This window comes from Olea europaea, unplaced genomic scaffold (genome assembly GCF_002742605.1).
Source record: "Olea europaea var. sylvestris unplaced genomic scaffold, O_europaea_v1 scaffold647, whole genome shotgun sequence".
NCBI lineage: Eukaryota > Viridiplantae > Streptophyta > Magnoliopsida > Lamiales > Oleaceae > Olea > Olea europaea.
The window spans coordinates 208,093-224,845 of record NW_019264840.1 but is presented as its reverse complement, the minus strand read 5'-3'; the positions used below and the strand labels follow the sequence as shown (position 1 = coordinate 224,845).

At 33.3% G+C, this 16,753-nt stretch overlaps 1 protein-coding gene across 1 annotated transcript; it reads left to right on the top strand.

The window, feature by feature from the left end:
• The first annotated feature begins 7,085 nt into the window (after positions 1-7,085).
• LOC111390074 (type I inositol polyphosphate 5-phosphatase 5) lies at positions 7,086-11,657 on the top strand. The gene is made up of 7 exons (XM_023015059.1): positions 7,086-7,167; positions 7,279-7,383; positions 7,952-8,390; positions 9,029-9,225; positions 9,410-9,518; positions 10,113-10,261; positions 11,152-11,657. The coding sequence occupies exons 1-7, from the start codon at positions 7,136-7,138 to the stop codon at positions 11,381-11,383; spliced, it is 1,263 nt and encodes a 420-aa protein (XP_022870827.1). The 5' UTR covers positions 7,086-7,135; the 3' UTR covers positions 11,384-11,657.
• The last annotated feature ends 5,096 nt before the right edge of the window (positions 11,658-16,753 follow it).

Here is a 16,753-nt window from a genome sequence, read left to right as displayed (position 1 = left end):
TAGTTCTTGCATTGTAGGTGAACATGGAACTACATAGAGAGCATGGCTAGCTGTGGAGCTCCTACAGGATTCCAGAGTTCGATGTACATGGATGACGACCTGTAGGGTTATTTTGTAGGCTACCATCTGTTGGGTTATATTTTGGAATCCTATATAATGTACTTTTGAAATGGCCTGTAGACTTGTTTATAAGCTCTGAATATATATGTTGGATTATGGCGATATGATTTTGGGTTTCGATATATTATATGATCGTGTCACAGGTGATTAGAAGTTAACAAACTCAAAAAAATATATATATATATATGTAAAATTCTATGTCTAGGTTGTGTATAGATATCAATATTAATTTGGGGGCGTGACAATTGCAACAAAATTAAGTGACCACATACATTCAGAAAGGATTACACAAAGATGCAATGCAAGAACCATGTTTATTCTCTCAATAAACCTCACTAGAATCACTACTTGACCCTAAAGTCACATTCGCCTCGTCTCTATCCTCATCTTACCTTTTATTATCATCTTAGGACAATCTCTTTCAACTATGCCCAAATTTTACCGCAGTTAAAACATATTTTATTTTTCGCATTTACCTTAGACTTACATTTGCCACCAATGTCAAATAATGACCACAAGTAAAGTATGAACATAATTCACATAGAATAGTCCAGTAAACTTTCCTAAGGCCACATGTAATTCTAATAATGTAGAAAAATTGACAGCACATTCACAAAGAATTTAAGACAAATAATTAACAAATAATTCCTAGGTGTAGTAATAGACAATGGTTACCCCAAACCTAACGTCACCCCACACGATGACTTCTAATGCGAAAAATAAATAATTAACTTACACATTAATTTTAACTGCAATAATAAAAAAGCAAAGAATACGATACTGAACGGACCACGTCATGCGAATTCACCACTTTAGGATACGATACTGAAGGTCCGTAAATATCGATACATGCGAATTCATCACTTTAGGACTACCACTATTCATCCTAAAGTCTTTGAAAACTGCAGCAACCAAAAAAAAAAATTACGATCAAGTCCCAAACGCCCGAAGAACAATGCTGTCCAGATTCTACTGTGTACCTTGAAACAGAAAACTTTCAACACGAAAAATGTCAGAAATAATATGAGGAACAAATTGCCTGAATGGACCTCTTTGAGATTCCCTCCCACGCGCCCTCTTTTCCCTCTGCGCGTGGTCCACATGCGCCGGATCTGATCGTCACGCGCCTTCCTGTAGGGTGCGCCTCCTCCTGCACATCATGCAAGTGGTCTTGATTTTCCCAAACTCCTTCTAGATTAATTAGAAAACACAAAAAATGGAGACTGATTTTGACAGTTTTTGGATAGCTTCTTCGATCTGATTTCTGCTGCAATTTCTGGACATTTTTGGTATGTTTCACGAACCAAAACCACCACCTTGAAACTCTGATACCGATTTTTGGGGAAGCTCTCTTGAAATATCTTCAAATCGTTGATTTTTGGGCTCAGTCCAACGCATCTTTTTCAACCAACAACCAGTTCAATCGGCTCCTAACTACAACCAATTGATTCATCTCGATTGTCATCCAATCTTAGCCACATAGGACAAGAAGGGATGATAATTTGTGGCCACAAAAGCTTGGAGAAGACACCACAAAGGTATACTATGAAGGAACCACCAATTGCACACGTTATACAAGCGTTTTGGACACCTTTTTTCACACACAAAAGGGGGCAGTTGGGATTCACTTTCTCTTCTCTCAAAATCACACAATCATCATTAGAAAATGGCTAGGGTTATAGCCAAATATATACTCTAGGGTTAGGCTTTAAGTTAGGCCATTAAAGGGGTAAACGGGCCAAGATTCAAGCCATCCATAAGGAATACAATTAAGCCAAGTGTAGCTCATGGACTTGGTTGTTGGACTTATTTCATTTATCGGCCTACGCCTATGAAATAATATTAACCCACGTTAATATCATAACCCGGGATTTATTGGGTATCAAAAAACCCAATAGAATGTTGTCAAAACAATTCTTTTCATTCTATAACTGGACACTAATCCTGAAACTTATAAGAAGCTATGACTTCTTATGATAACATCTTTTGGGATAATGCAATTAAAGATGAAATGGATTCAATTATGTCAAATAATACATGATAATTTGTCGATTTACCACTCGGAAAAACCAATTAGATGTAAATGGCATGTTTAGGAGAAAATATAATGTTGATGATTCTCTTAATACCTTTAAAGCTAGATTGGTAGGTAAGGGGTATCGACAAAAGGAAGGAATATATTATTTTCATACCTATGCAGCGGTAGCTAGAATAACTTCAATTAGGATTTTATTCGCACTAACTTTAATACATGACTTGAATGTTAATCAAATTGATGTCAAGACAACATCCTTAAATGGGGATCTCGATGAACAAGTTTATATGGAATAATCCGAAGGGTTTGCTCTACCCGAAAATGAACATAAGGTGTGTAAGTTACTGAAATCGTTATAGGTTTAAAATAACCACCTAAGAAATTGCATGAATATTTTGACTTAACTATTAATTCATTTGGATTTATAAATAATAGTGTAGCTAAATATTTATATTCTAAACTGTGTGATGAGTCTATAGCATATGTTTGGTTTTGATTAAAATTTGGTTTTAATCTAAGTCAAAGTAAAATAATTACTATTAACCACATATTTCATGAGTCTCACAATTTTTCAACCATGCATTTCAAAAATTTGTATAACAATCTACTAAAAAATCTAATTTTAATTCCCGCCAAACATCCTAATAATCTTTATTTACTTGTATGTTGATGATCTATTAATTATGAGTAACTGCATGGATGGAATCAAAGAAACGAAGAGTTTCTATGTTCTACATTTAAGATAAAAGATCTGGGACAAGTGGATGTAATATTGGGTATTGTTACAAAAACTAGTGGGATTTTTTCTTGAGTCAATCACATCATATTGAGAATATGATGAATAGGTTCAAACATTTGAACATAATAGAATTCAATACCCCTCTTGATCAAGTTTAAAACTTATAAAAAATAATGGAAGAGAAATTGATCAATTGGAGTATGCAAGTGTTATAAGAAATATAATGTATGGAGTTTAATGCACAAGACTAGACATAGCCTTTGCAATTAATAAACTTAGTAGGTTTACTAGTAATTCGAGTAGGAACATTGGAAGACCACTGGAAGAGTTCTTGGCTATTAAAGAAAACCAAGAACTTAGGTTGATTCTCAACTATATTAGAAGGATTTATCGATACTAGTTGGATATATAACAAGGGTGAAAGTAAATCTACTTGAAGTTGGGTGTTTACTCTTGGAGAAGGTGCTGTTTCTTGGAAATCAAAGAAATATGTATTATACACTAAACTATGGAATCTTAATTTATAGCGTTACAGATATCAAGAAAAAAGTTGAGTGGCTTAAGCATCTTTTTTATGAGATATCTTTGGGCCCAAAAAATACATCTTCAATATCTATCATATATGATAGTCAGACCACATTAGCAAAGACATACAATGAGGTATACAATGGGAAGTCCAGACATATAAGTTTGAGACACAACTACAATAAAAAATTAATCAACAGTGGAATAATTTCCCTAAATTATGTTAAGTTAATTGAGAATCTAGCGAATCCCTTAACTAAACCTTTAAAGAATTAGTAATTTCTACTTCAAGTAAGACATGATTCAAACTCTTAAAATAAAAGACTCACCAATGATTACAATTCTACCTGTAATTACTTTACAAGTAATTCATGAATTCAAAAGGTAACAACAAAGTCATTCAATATGTGAATAGTTTCAACATTATAAAATCCATAATAATCCTACCTAATAATATAATATCTGTTGTTACTTGAAAGAGGATTGAGGTTTAAGCTTTTAATGAAATTTAGTATTAAAGTACAAGTATCTCTAAAAATAACAAAAGATATTAGAAAAACTTCACCTAGATGAACTTTCAGGTGATGCGGTCTCAATAGTGAGTTGGAGTTTCTCTCTTAAATGTTCGTTGAATAGAATGAGCGCAATGCCATATTAGCGCTAAGTGAGATTAATGAATTTGAGAACATATGATAATTTTGTGTGTGTGTTCTTACTGGTATTGTCGCAATAAACAATCGATTTAAAGTTTTCTTGCTACCTTTAATTTCGACTTTACTTTGTATGAATTACACTATGATTATATTCAAATTGAAAGATATCTAATTCTTATGCATAAGGATTGTATATTTTGAATATGAAATTTTATTGAGTATTGAACAAGTTGGGGATAGTTGAAATCATTGTTCAAAATCAATAAAATAGGTTCCAGAATGAAAAAAGGATTTGGAGGCCAAAACTCACATAGGCCTTTGCGGCCTGCAATCACATAAAGACATATAGGGATTATATGCCCTGCAAACTGAACTTTGTGACTGCATACGTTTGTTTGCGGTCGCATAAAACTAAAAATAACCGTTCAGGTTGATTTTTTGTTTGAATTCCTAGTGACATTTGGTGAAAAGCTTGTAATTGTTCATAGTTTTTTGACACTATTTCATGGGTGTTGATTAAAATCTATAAATACATGATAGATTAAAACATTAAAAATATAAGTTAACAACTTAAGATCAAATCTTCTTTCCAAAAGAAAGAATTTATATTCCTTCCTTCATCTTCAAATTACTTTCAAAATGTTCTTGAAGTTTTGGTGGAAAAATACTAAATGCTTAAATGTTTTTTTATTGCAAGGCTTGATTAATCTTTTAAACCATTTGCCAATTTCCCTTTAAATATCAAATTCAATCCCAGAGGAGCAAATATTGTTTGAGAACAACAGTTTAAGCCTTTATCTTTAATTCCCATGTTCTTGTTTTTTATTTTTTGTTTTTCTCCATTCCTTTTGTGTTGGAAACATTTTTCCAATAAAAACTTGCTTCAAAGAGCATGTATACACACTTTGTTCAGAATGGACAACTAACAAAGTTCACGAGACATATTCCAATCCCATTTTAGATGATTCATGAACAACGTCATTTTATAGACATAAATTTTTTTTTTTTTTTTTATACTAAACCCTGATTTATGAGGTGAACAAAATTACGCCATGAAATGAACAATATTTTCCCATTAAGACTAAAATAAAGACTTGATGGTCACCCCTCATTCCCAGAAGCATACAACGATCACAAACCATTGATGAAAAATTATGTTGTATCCCTTGACAAACTACAAAAAAATGAAGATCCAACTATGACGCAAGCAAAATGAAGCCACAAATGATGACACTTCAATGAACATTATCTCCTTGATAAAGCTACAACAAAGATGTGGTAATCGCCACTGCGATCTATTGGTCACGAGATAGTTTAAATATTGAATAATGCTACAATTATAAGGAAATTTTCATAGAAATTTTACAGGATTCTACATGGTAGAAATTCATTGGCAGATAACAAAATAACAAAAACTTGTCTGCAAATTAGGTGTTGCCACTGCTGGATGTATTGGGATTCTGTGAAAAAAATCATGTACTTGGAGTTTTCCTAAAATAATCACCAAAGAGATTTATGATGCTACCGAAATGGCACCGTATTAGATGAGGTCAAATGAACAATTTACTTAATTTTTAAGCCTCTTTTAATATAGGGAGGGAATAAATAAAACAAATTAACTTATTCAAACATTTTTTTAAAAGCTTATAGTTATGAATAAGTTTAATTTACTTAATTATAATCTTAGTCAATTTTGTACATCTATCCAAATAATTTTTTTATTTTGTTGGGATGTTTTGGGACATGTTTGAATTACGACGATTACATCCATAAGCAAAGATTTTCTCCAGGCGTCAGTCGCCATGAGGAAAGTTCTCTCATTGATAATTGTATTACCAATATTATTTTCGTATATTTATATAAATTCCATGTACAAAATCTATATATTTATGATATCCGATACTTTTTTTTAATACACAGTATCTACTCATGTATCTTTATGCATAATGTATATTATCCAAAACGTATTAATAATATTATTTGGTGATCAATCACCATATATTCATTGTATCACGAATTCTCTGTTTTAGATTAAATTTATTCTAATAGATTCTCGTACATACACCAAATCTTAATGTCAATTATAATTAATGTAATCTACGAATAGATTATTATTTTAAAGAGATACAAAGTCAGCTGTAATAAATGTGACATTTTAACATTTCATAGGAACATGCCGCGTATTCAGATTAAATATAAAAATTAAACCTTAGTTATACACTTGGCTTGCCCTTATTATGGTAGGTTACCTAATTGAAGACTAAAGAGCATATTAATTATTGTCAACGTGTTCGTCGTATGGGTAAAAGCATAATATGTATATTGGGACTTAATCATGTCATCTAAAATTTAAGGTGGTAGATAATTTATTTAATTTTGGGTGTAATCTTTTAAACGTGGCTGGCCTTATATGCAACCCTGATTCATTCTTGGTCAGAAAACTCGATATATCTATATTTCATAGATTAGAGGCAATAATACGTCCAATCATATTATAATCTTAACCGCTCTTTAAAGATCTTATATTGTTGGACATTAGATGATTTTTGTTCAAGAATAAAATCTTAAGCCATGCAACATGCTGAATTTTCACATCGATCCGAGCCAAGGAAGAAGAAGTATGTGACTCGGCGAATGTTTAAAATAAAATTCCAATTGCTTATTGAGGAAATGAAAAAATTGAGTGAATTTGATTTTTCCCTTTATATTTTAACCTTAGCAGAAAACCTGATCCCAATTTGGATTCATTTTGATCTCTTCAAAGACATGAAATTTTCATAAAATGGCCTTTGTTTACCTTAAACCAGATCATCTAGAATCTTACTATGCTTAAAAAATGACAAATTTATTTGTTTATATTTTATCTTTGACACTGTGCTAGTAATCATCCTAATGTTAACATTTCATGACCTCTAGGGAGTTGACATTGACAAATCTATATTATTTGGTACTTTTGGACATGCATGGAAAATCTAACTTATATATTTGATATCTTGTCTCATCCCACAAATACATAGTACATATTTCAAAAATTGGAGGCCTAAAACCTAAGAGTAATCAACCATGGCATCGGCTACAATAATTCAAGAAATCAGGTAAAATTATAGCTTATAACTTATAATCATATCACATTAATTGATTTTTTTTTTTGATTAGTTTCATCTATTTTTTTACTATCTAACAAAAAGTATTTTGGAAAATTGTAGAATTTTTTCAGCAACATGGAATGTTGGAGGAAAGACTCCCAGCCATGGCCTCAACCTTAAGGATTTCTTGCAGGTGGAGTGCTCTTCAGACATATATGTATTGGGGTAGGGTACTGATTCACTTATTTTTCCTGTTCACTTATAATTTTTAGTCATTCCATGCTTTTAGTTATCGTCTAGGATCAGAAAATTGAGGGAAAATTCACTGGTCAATATCATATGTTCATGCTCATCATGTAGTGATAAGACTCCATAGTATAATACATAATATTTCAGCTTATTTTCTCCGTAGAGCTGACAGCCCACCTTACTAAATAAGCATAAGAGAACCGATCTCATAGCGGCCTTATTGGATCAGAAGATTGATGGAGAAACAGATTGACATTAGATTCCACGACAAAAAAATGGCTTTTTTTCCTTAGAATTAAACTTCTTGTACACATGAAATGTACTAAATACAGATGATGAGATGACAACACTGCAATGGATGGTTTAACTTTATTTTTTTATCCAATATCCAATAAAGTCTTGCAAGCTGACAACTTGTCCAATAAAAATTGTCAAATATTTATACATGTAACATAATTATTATTGTTATTATTATTATTATTTTTTAATTCTCTCTCTCTTTAACCATTACTGTATCCACCTTATTAATGCTATTCAGTTTCAGTTTTCAGGAAATTGTTCCATTAAGTGCTGGGAATGTTATTGTGATAGAAGACAACAAACCCGCTTTGAAATGGCAAGAACTCATAAGCCATGCACTCAACAAATCCTATCATGATTCTTTGCAATCTTCTTCTTCTTATTCAGGCTCCTCCGATTCGAAAAGCTCAAAAAATTCGAAGGCAAAAATCTTTCATAAGACATCACTAAACGTCCTAACAGAAAACCTCAGAGCAGACAGTAACCACCTAAAGGCCTGTAATTGCTCAAATCCAAGAAGGAATATTTCTTTACCTGAAAAATTGAATTACCAGATTATAGCAAGCAAGCAAATGGTAGGTATCTTTCTTACGATCTGGGCTCGAGTTGAACTGGTGAAAGACATTGGTCATCTTAGAATCTCTTGCATGGGAAGAGGAATCATGGGTTATCTTGGCAACAAGGTTGGTTGAATGTAGACACCCTTTCCAAACATATGTGCCAAAAGCAACGGATTTTTTATTGAGGAATACTTCAGCCGTTAATACTTAATAGTGAAAATATTCGACATAATTGGCATGAATAATTTTTATTTTTTGCAAAGAAATAAAATTACTGACTGATTAATCCACTGCTATTGAAAATCGATTGGTATGTTTTTAAGGGGAAAAAATGTAAATAAAGAAACAGCAAAAATGAAAGCCACAGAATTTTCTGTTGCTATTTTCTCTTTATAAAAATGTAAACTTCTGGATAGAAATTCGGTCAACAATTTAATAAAAAGAATAAAAAGGAAAGTGTTATAGACAGAAATATTTCACAGGTACTTTCTCTTAAATATGTAAAAAGAATTCCGTCAGTAGTTGACATAAAAAACATTTGCCCCAATTCTTCATCAACTTGAGTCAAGAATATGATTTTTTTTCTCCACTTCGTTTTTTATATTGTTACGTCTACAGCAAGATCAGAAGCATCTAGATCTTTAACAAACATAAAATATCATATTAAAATACGCTAGGCCGTGGGTGCAGTTAGACTTAAGCATTTTACAGGGTCACCATACCATGGACTTAAAAATTCAGTGAGTTTGATTATATTGCAGGGGTGCATATCAATAAGCTTGACATTGCACAAAACAAGCTTTTGCTTTATGTGTTGTCACTTGGCTTCTGGGGAGAAGGAGAAACACAAACTTAGAAGAAATTCTGATGTAGCTGAAATTCTCAAGAACACTAGATTTTCCGGCAGGGTTTGCAAAAATAAAATACATCAAATACCAGAAAGCATTCTTGATCACAAGTAAGTTTTATTCAACCAAGTTCTACTTTTTATTTTCAAATATGTTAGGATATCCTCACTTTTTTTAAGCAATTTTTAAGAATAAAAACTTATCTCACCATTAAAACATACTTATTACTTATAAGTATACCTTTTAAGCTTAGCCAAACATTGGCTCTTCTTATGTAAACCAAAAAATTTTCAGCAGTGTGATTTGTCTTGGCGACTTGAATTATCGAGTGGCCTTGAGCTATGAGGAAACGAGGCTTCTGTTAGAGGAGAATGATTGGAACTCCCTCTTAGAGAAAGATCAGGTTGGTGAAATTTTAATTTAGAGCTAGATAGTAATAATAAGTAGAAGTTGGTGAGTAATATTATATAGTAACTGAATAAGAATTTATATTTTTAATACTGTTCAATCTTATCTGGTCTTTTCCTAACATGCGGTTAAAAATGAGCGAACAGAATTTTTATGTTTTAGAATTACAGAGAGAATGACCTACTTCATAATAAAAAACTAGAAAAATATCACGGGTATCATTTTATATCAAAACAAGGATCAATACAAGTCAACAACAAACATCATATAGTAAATATCTAAGTTTATGGCCCCATTATTCTTGAGAAGTCAGCAAGTAAGTCGATAATAATTACTTACACTAATTTATGAAAAATGTCTTGTTTTAAAGGTAAAGTTTTAAGTGGAATATAAAGTAATATCCAAACAAAGCAAGTTATTGTCTTCTCATTTATGAAAATTATCCATGAATCAAACGTTTAGTGAAACAATAAATTTGAAAGCATGCGAAAAAGATGTATGGAAGATAAAATCGGAATCAATATCTCCTTCCTAGAGGGCTATTTTGAAAAATTTGCCAATTTTTTTATTGTTGAACTCATGCATGCAGCTGAGCATGGTGAGGGAAGCAGGGAGTGTTTTTAAAGGATGGAACGAGGGTAAGATAGTGTTTGCCCCCACTTACAAGTACTCACATAATTCAGACTCCTATGTTGGAGAGACTGCCAACTCGAAGAAGAAACGAAGAACCCCTTCATGGTATATCTCCGTCTCCTCTCAAAATTTATTTGCTTTGAATCCTTTCGATCGAAAGGAGGAGATGAGGATGAGAGAAGTAGAACATTAGATCCCTCCTCTCTGTCCCTCTCTCGCGCACACAAGCACGATAGCATTGTTCAACAACTTTGTATAATCGCTTAAGTTAGGTTGCACAACTTTAAAAAGATAGGCATTCTGTTTTGAAAATGTTTTAATTTTTTTCTCAGAAATTTTAAGAAACATTTCCGAAACTTGAGGAAAAAACTTCCTTTTTTTCCTAAAATTTGAAAACTATATCAAAACTTCACAAAAATTTGGAGAGTATTAATAATTTAATTAGGATTTTCACTTCGTTCTTGGATATGTTGCGAGCTTCAACAGTGAATTAATTTAATTCCCGGTTTTAACTTGAAAGTAACTTTTGGATTTGTTGCGAGCTTCAACAGAGAATTAATTTAATTCCGGGTTTCAACTTGAAAGTAACTTAATTGTACACTTTAACCCTTATATTACAAATATAATTAAAGTTATTAGAATTAGAATTCATGTTAAATAGATTCTTTAAAAATCTAATAACGAATTTTTAAAAGTAAATTATTGTTATCATATTACATTCTTTGTCCTATTTTTTTCAGCAGTATTGTTTCCACATTTCTTGTTGATTGTCCCATTTTCGTGCTACCTAAACTTTCAGATGTCTTCAACATAAACATTTTTTTTTAATCGAATAGCGTTCAAAAATTCATAAAAGAATTTACAATGACAACTGAACTCTAAACTTCATTAGTCCAAAAACCTAATGCATTAGGGATGGAGTAAATTTATTCTTTAATATTCACACAAACCAAGTAAAAATCTAATCTTCAATATGGTTGTGATATTTACTCCAGGTGTGACAGAATATTATGGCGAGGCAATGGCATTAAACAGTTAGCTTATATACGCAAGGAATCAAAATTTTCTGATCATAGACCTGTGTGTGCTGTCTTTGCTGTGGAGGTGGAGATGAAGAACAAAAGGCCTTCAAAATTTATAAAGGGTTTTCTATTGCACAAGCACAAAAATCGAATATATATGAAGACCGCGTATGTCCCTCAAGCATACGAGACATGCAGCATTTGACAAGAGGAGAATGAACTTCTTTTTCTTTAGTATTGGTCTGGTACAGTCTAAAACACGTGAAACCTGCAGTGAAGTCTCAACTTTTATGAGTTTAGATTATAGAAAATTTAATAGTTCTCATGTCATTAAGAAAAAAGAAGATATTCCTCAATCTATCGTTTCTCTAGGGTACTAGGCAAGTCAGATTCTTTTTTCTTTGACTAAGGCCTAGTACAATGTTGAGTTAGTCACCTCTTCTAGCTATCGGCTAATTAAGCTTTTGAAAGAAATTGAAGAATCCTTGGCTGTCATTTTATCTTGTTATGACTCAGAGATGTGTTTGATAATTGCTAATAAAAGAATCACCTTCCTCTACATGGCATTTACAAGGTCATGAAGCAGATTTCTTTTTCCACGTGCAAACCACAAAATTCAAAAGCAAAAGGTATGAAGAAAAATTTAGAGGAGAAAATATAGAGTTGCCTATAAATTTATTGAGAATCTTAGATGGATCAAATATGCAAACCAAAAGAACAGTGTTGGGCCTCCGGCTTTAAAATGTACAAGTAATCTTTAATCAATGTGCTTCTTCCCCTTTACTTTTCACTTTTGATAAGGGCTTATTACACTGAAATCCCATAAAAAGTGGGACAAAATATCATCTGGTTTGCACCAAGAATGCCAGAAAATAAGTGTTACATCCCATTTTATACTAGTTGAAAGTCAATATTATTTATTCAAAGTCAATAGTTAGACTAGTCAAAGTCAAAGTCAAAGTCAATTAGGGATTAGATTACAAGAATGGAAAGTTAATGACTAGATTTTATATAAAACATTGAAGAGGGACTTGAATGCAAATATGGGAGTGGTAGAAGACAAGTGTCATTTGTAGAAGCTTTTCATTCCCTTTCATATTACAAATAGTCAAATACACACCGGCTGAAAAATGGTGCAGCAAAAACCGAAAAATGGGAGGAAAAAAAAGGAAAAGAAAATGTTTAAAAAAGGGGGGGGTTGGAGAGGAAGGAGGAGAAGAAATCATCATCAAATTTTACTATCTTTTGCTGGGAATTAATCCGGTAATTGGGCTACAGTTTAAGGTAAAGGAAAATTTTGATTTTCTGTTCTAATTAGTTGGTGTGCATGACATGGGGTAGAAATTGAATTGAATTCTTGTTTCCATTTTTCTTTTAATTAGTTAAGTAAAGAAGGATTAATAAGTAATATCAATTAAGTATAATTGGTAAAGAAAAACAATTATAATCACGTAAAATCAGCCACGTGTACCTTGAAACTAATATATATAATTGGATGTATTGGGGGAAAATAATTAGAGTGAGTATCAATTTTATTGAAGGAGAAATAAACAAGAACTGAATAGTAGGCTAATGAGATTAATTATTGGTTAAATGATATTGGCTAAATAATTATTTATAATTTACTTTGAATAAGGAAATAATTGAGTAGTGGACTTGAGTGAACCGAGTGGAAAATTCTTTTAATGAGGAATTATATTAGATGACTACTCATTATTTAACATATTTGGTCTTGATCCGAGTAATTATATTGTCAATTCAGGAGGTGGATGTAGAAGCGGGAAAAGTAAAAAAACCTAGCTAGTTCATTGCTAAGAACTCGGTGAGTAGAAAAATATAATTTTTTTTAAAGTATTTATAAATTAAGTATATTATCAAATTATGTGCAATTATGTATTCGATTTTATGATTACTACAGAAATCTCTTTCATTATGATTCATGTGAAATTTCAAAGATTTCTTGTGGTACATTATGACTTGATATGTGAGACATGTGATGTTGAGATCGATCAGAAAAGTACCCATGATTATATATTTTTTCTAGTTCACAAAGGGGCCTTGGTTGTGTTCTATCCTACATGGAAGGGTCTTGACCTGTGATTGGTCTTGATCGTGTACATATAGTTCACAGAGGGCCTTAGTCGTGTTCTAAAATTGATTATCAGAGGTTTTTGAAATCGACTTTCGTTTACGGAGGGGGCCAAAGGCTCGTGACGAAAGTTCTTAACCCGAAGGGCGGATTACATATTTCAGTCAGAGGGTACATTTTTGATGAATTTTTTAGTACATTTGATGTGATGAGATTATAACGTGATTATCAGTTTATGTTTATATTATGATTTTGAGATGATATTTTACGACCTTATGTGAATATTTCACTTTTGGTTATAATTACATGATGTTGTCTTGTGAATTATTAAATGATATGAACTCGATTTTCGATAAAAATCTAAAATTGAAAAAGTATAATTATTTTCGAACTTCTCCACTCACCGAGCTGTCAACTCATATATTTTCCCATGATTTTTTCTACAAGTAGCAATCAATTATTTTTAGCTAGAAGAGCCTAATGATTTCCAAATGAGAGCCACACGACATGTTGAATATTATAACTCATATTGATGAAGCACGAAATAAATATTTTGGGCCCATCGCATTATATTTTACACAAGCATTTGATTTTGTTGCATTTTTTGAAATAATTTATAGTCAGTTTTGGTGATATATTTGACATCTAGTCAGCATTTATCATCGGCGCATGTCACGTTTCGAGTCCACTAGGGTGATTTGAGACGAGTCGTGTCAAAGTGGTATCATAGCATGGTTTACAAAGTTATGAAAGTCTTCATCGTTCATGCATTGGCATTATGACATGTCATGGTGACAGAAATCATAGGCTCTCAAGCTCGAATGTATAGAACAAAAAAAAAATAGAAAAATACTTTTAACAGATCGAGAAATGGATAGTATGTAAGTATGATAGTTGTAATGATCTGATGATTGAAATTTTTATTAGTTGTTGGGTTGGAACTATGGTATATGTAACATATTAAGAGTTGAACACATTTTGATGATTTTGCAAGTTGTTTATGTATAGACATTTGTTGGATTTTATGCGTAATATTAAAGAGATGAAAAACGGAAATCAACACAATAATTTTACGTGGTTCGGCGATGTGCCTACGTCCACGAGAGCAAAGCGGAGATTTCTTTTTTCTGTTATGAAAAATAGGGTTACAACATATTATTTATACTAACCTTAATCTGGGCCCATATAAAATTTTAAGACCCGTACAGAAAATACCCCTGTACCGTACCGCGGGGGCATTGCCCCCGCACCCCAACCTATTCAGCGTCCCTAACAACCAAACAGTGAATTAAACCTGCTCCGTTCCATTCGATACGCTCCGCTACACGCCGGCATCGACCCATTTGATCTAGGCCCTGTGTTCCACTTTATATGAGCCACATGTACAACAATCTCCACCTTGACAAATATTCACCCCTTAGGAGAAAAAACATAACTTGGAAAAAAAAAATCACACCATCTAGGACCAATGGGTTGGGACACATCTTCTCTAACAGTTAGAGATGTTAATCAAGTTCAAGCAATGCTTGAACTTATCCATTGTGATTAGCTTTGTCATCATGTCTGTTGCATTTTCTGAGATATGCACCTTCTCTAACAATAACTCTCCTGAAGTAACCAACTCTCTTATCTTATGAAATCTCACATCAATGTGCTTGGTTCTTGCATGATAAATCTGATTCTTAGCTAAGAAGATGGCGCTCTGACTATCACAGTACAACTTCATTCCATCTTGCTTGATTCCAAGTTCCCTGACAAGCCCTTTCAACTACAATAATTCCTTGGCTGCCTCAGTTGCCGCCATGTACTCTACTTCAGTTGTAGATAATGCTACAAGTGATTGCACCATTGACCTCCAACATATGGGCCCACCTGCGAGTGTGAAAACATAACCTGTATGGGACCTTCTGTCATCTAAGTCCCCTGCATAATCTGCCCTGCATAATCTGCATCTACATATCCTTGAACTGAAATATCACCATATTGTCTCTCAAACATGATCCCACACTCCATTGTACCTTTCAAGTACCTGAAAGTCCACTTTACAGCTCTCCAATGCTCTCTATCAGGATTAGCCATATACTTACTAACCACACTGACTGCATGTGCTAAATCTGGTCTGGTACACACCATTGCATACATCAAACATCCAACTGCACTGGCATAAGGTACCTTTGACATCTCTGCAACATCTTCTTCACTCTTTGGGCACTGATTATTAGACAATCTGAAGTGATTTGCAAGTGGTGTGGCAACTGATTTTGCATATGACATGCTGAACCTCTCTAACACTTTCTTCAAATAGTTTTTCTGAGACACCCATAATTTTCTGGCTTTCCTATCTCTGTTGATCTCCATGCCAAGAATTTTCTTAGCCGGTCCCAAGTCTTTCATATCAAATTTACTGCTCAACAAAGATTTCAATTTGTCTACCTCATCCATGTTCTTGGCGGCAATTAACATGTCGTCCACATACAACATCAAGAAAATATATGAGTTATCCTTAAGAACACTGTAGTATACGCAACAATCATACTCACAACGACTGTAGCCAATCTGAATCATATGAGAGTCAAACTTCTTGTACCATTGCCGTGGAGACTGCTTAAGCTCGTATAAAGACTTCTTCAGTTGGCACACAAGATTCTCTGTTCCTGGTTCCATAAACCCTTCTGGCTGCTTCATGAAAATCTGTTCCTCCAAATCACCATGAAGGAAAGCAGTCTTCACATCTAGCTGCTCTAACTCCAAATCAAAATTAGCTACCATTGTCAAAACAATCCTGATGGAAGTGTGTCTGACGACTGGAGAGAAAATTTCATCATAATCTACTCCCTTCCTCTGTGAGTATCCCTTTGCTACTAATCGAGCCTTGTATCTTTCTCCTTCCTTTTCTGACATTGCTTCTTTCTTTCTATACACCCACTTACACCCTATCTGTTTCTTCCCCTCTGGAAGCTCCACCAAATCCCAAGTATCATTTTTATGCAGTGACTCAATTTCCTCCGTCATAGCCTCTATCCATTTACCTTTCTCCTGACTACCAATGACATCCTGAAAAGTTATAGGATCGCTATTGCTGGTAATGAGTGCATAAGAAACCGAATCCTCAAATCCATACTTTGCTGGTGGTTTGGTAGTGCGACGTGGTCTATCTAAGGCAACACTATGATACTGCTCCACCTCTGACCCAGAACTATCTGCTCCTTGAGCATTAATTTCTCTGTTTATATTGTCTAGCTCTACTTGCACCACTTGGCTCTTACCTCTGCCCTCGTCTAAATTTAGCTTCTCTTTAGAAGTTTTAAGCATGAATGCTTCATCAAATACTGCATCCCTACTTATCACCATCTTCCTTACCTCTGGATCCCAAAACTTGTATCCCTTTACACCTTTAACATAGCCCAGAAAAATGCATTTTCTTGATTTCGGATCAAGTTTGGATCGCTGATCACTAGATACATGCACATACGCCGGACAACCAAA

Excerpts from the sequence above, each read along its gene's own strand:
- LOC111390074 (XM_023015059.1), top strand. The coding sequence starts at position 7,136 with ATGGCATCGGCTACAATAATTCAAGAAATCAG. Across the intron at positions 9,226-9,409 it reads GAAAGCATTCTTGATCACAA|CAGTGTGATTTGTCTTGGCG; the intron begins GTAAGTTTTATT and ends AAAAATTTTCAG. Across the intron at positions 10,262-11,151 it reads AAACGAAGAACCCCTTCATG|GTGTGACAGAATATTATGGC; the intron begins GTATATCTCCGT and ends TATTTACTCCAG.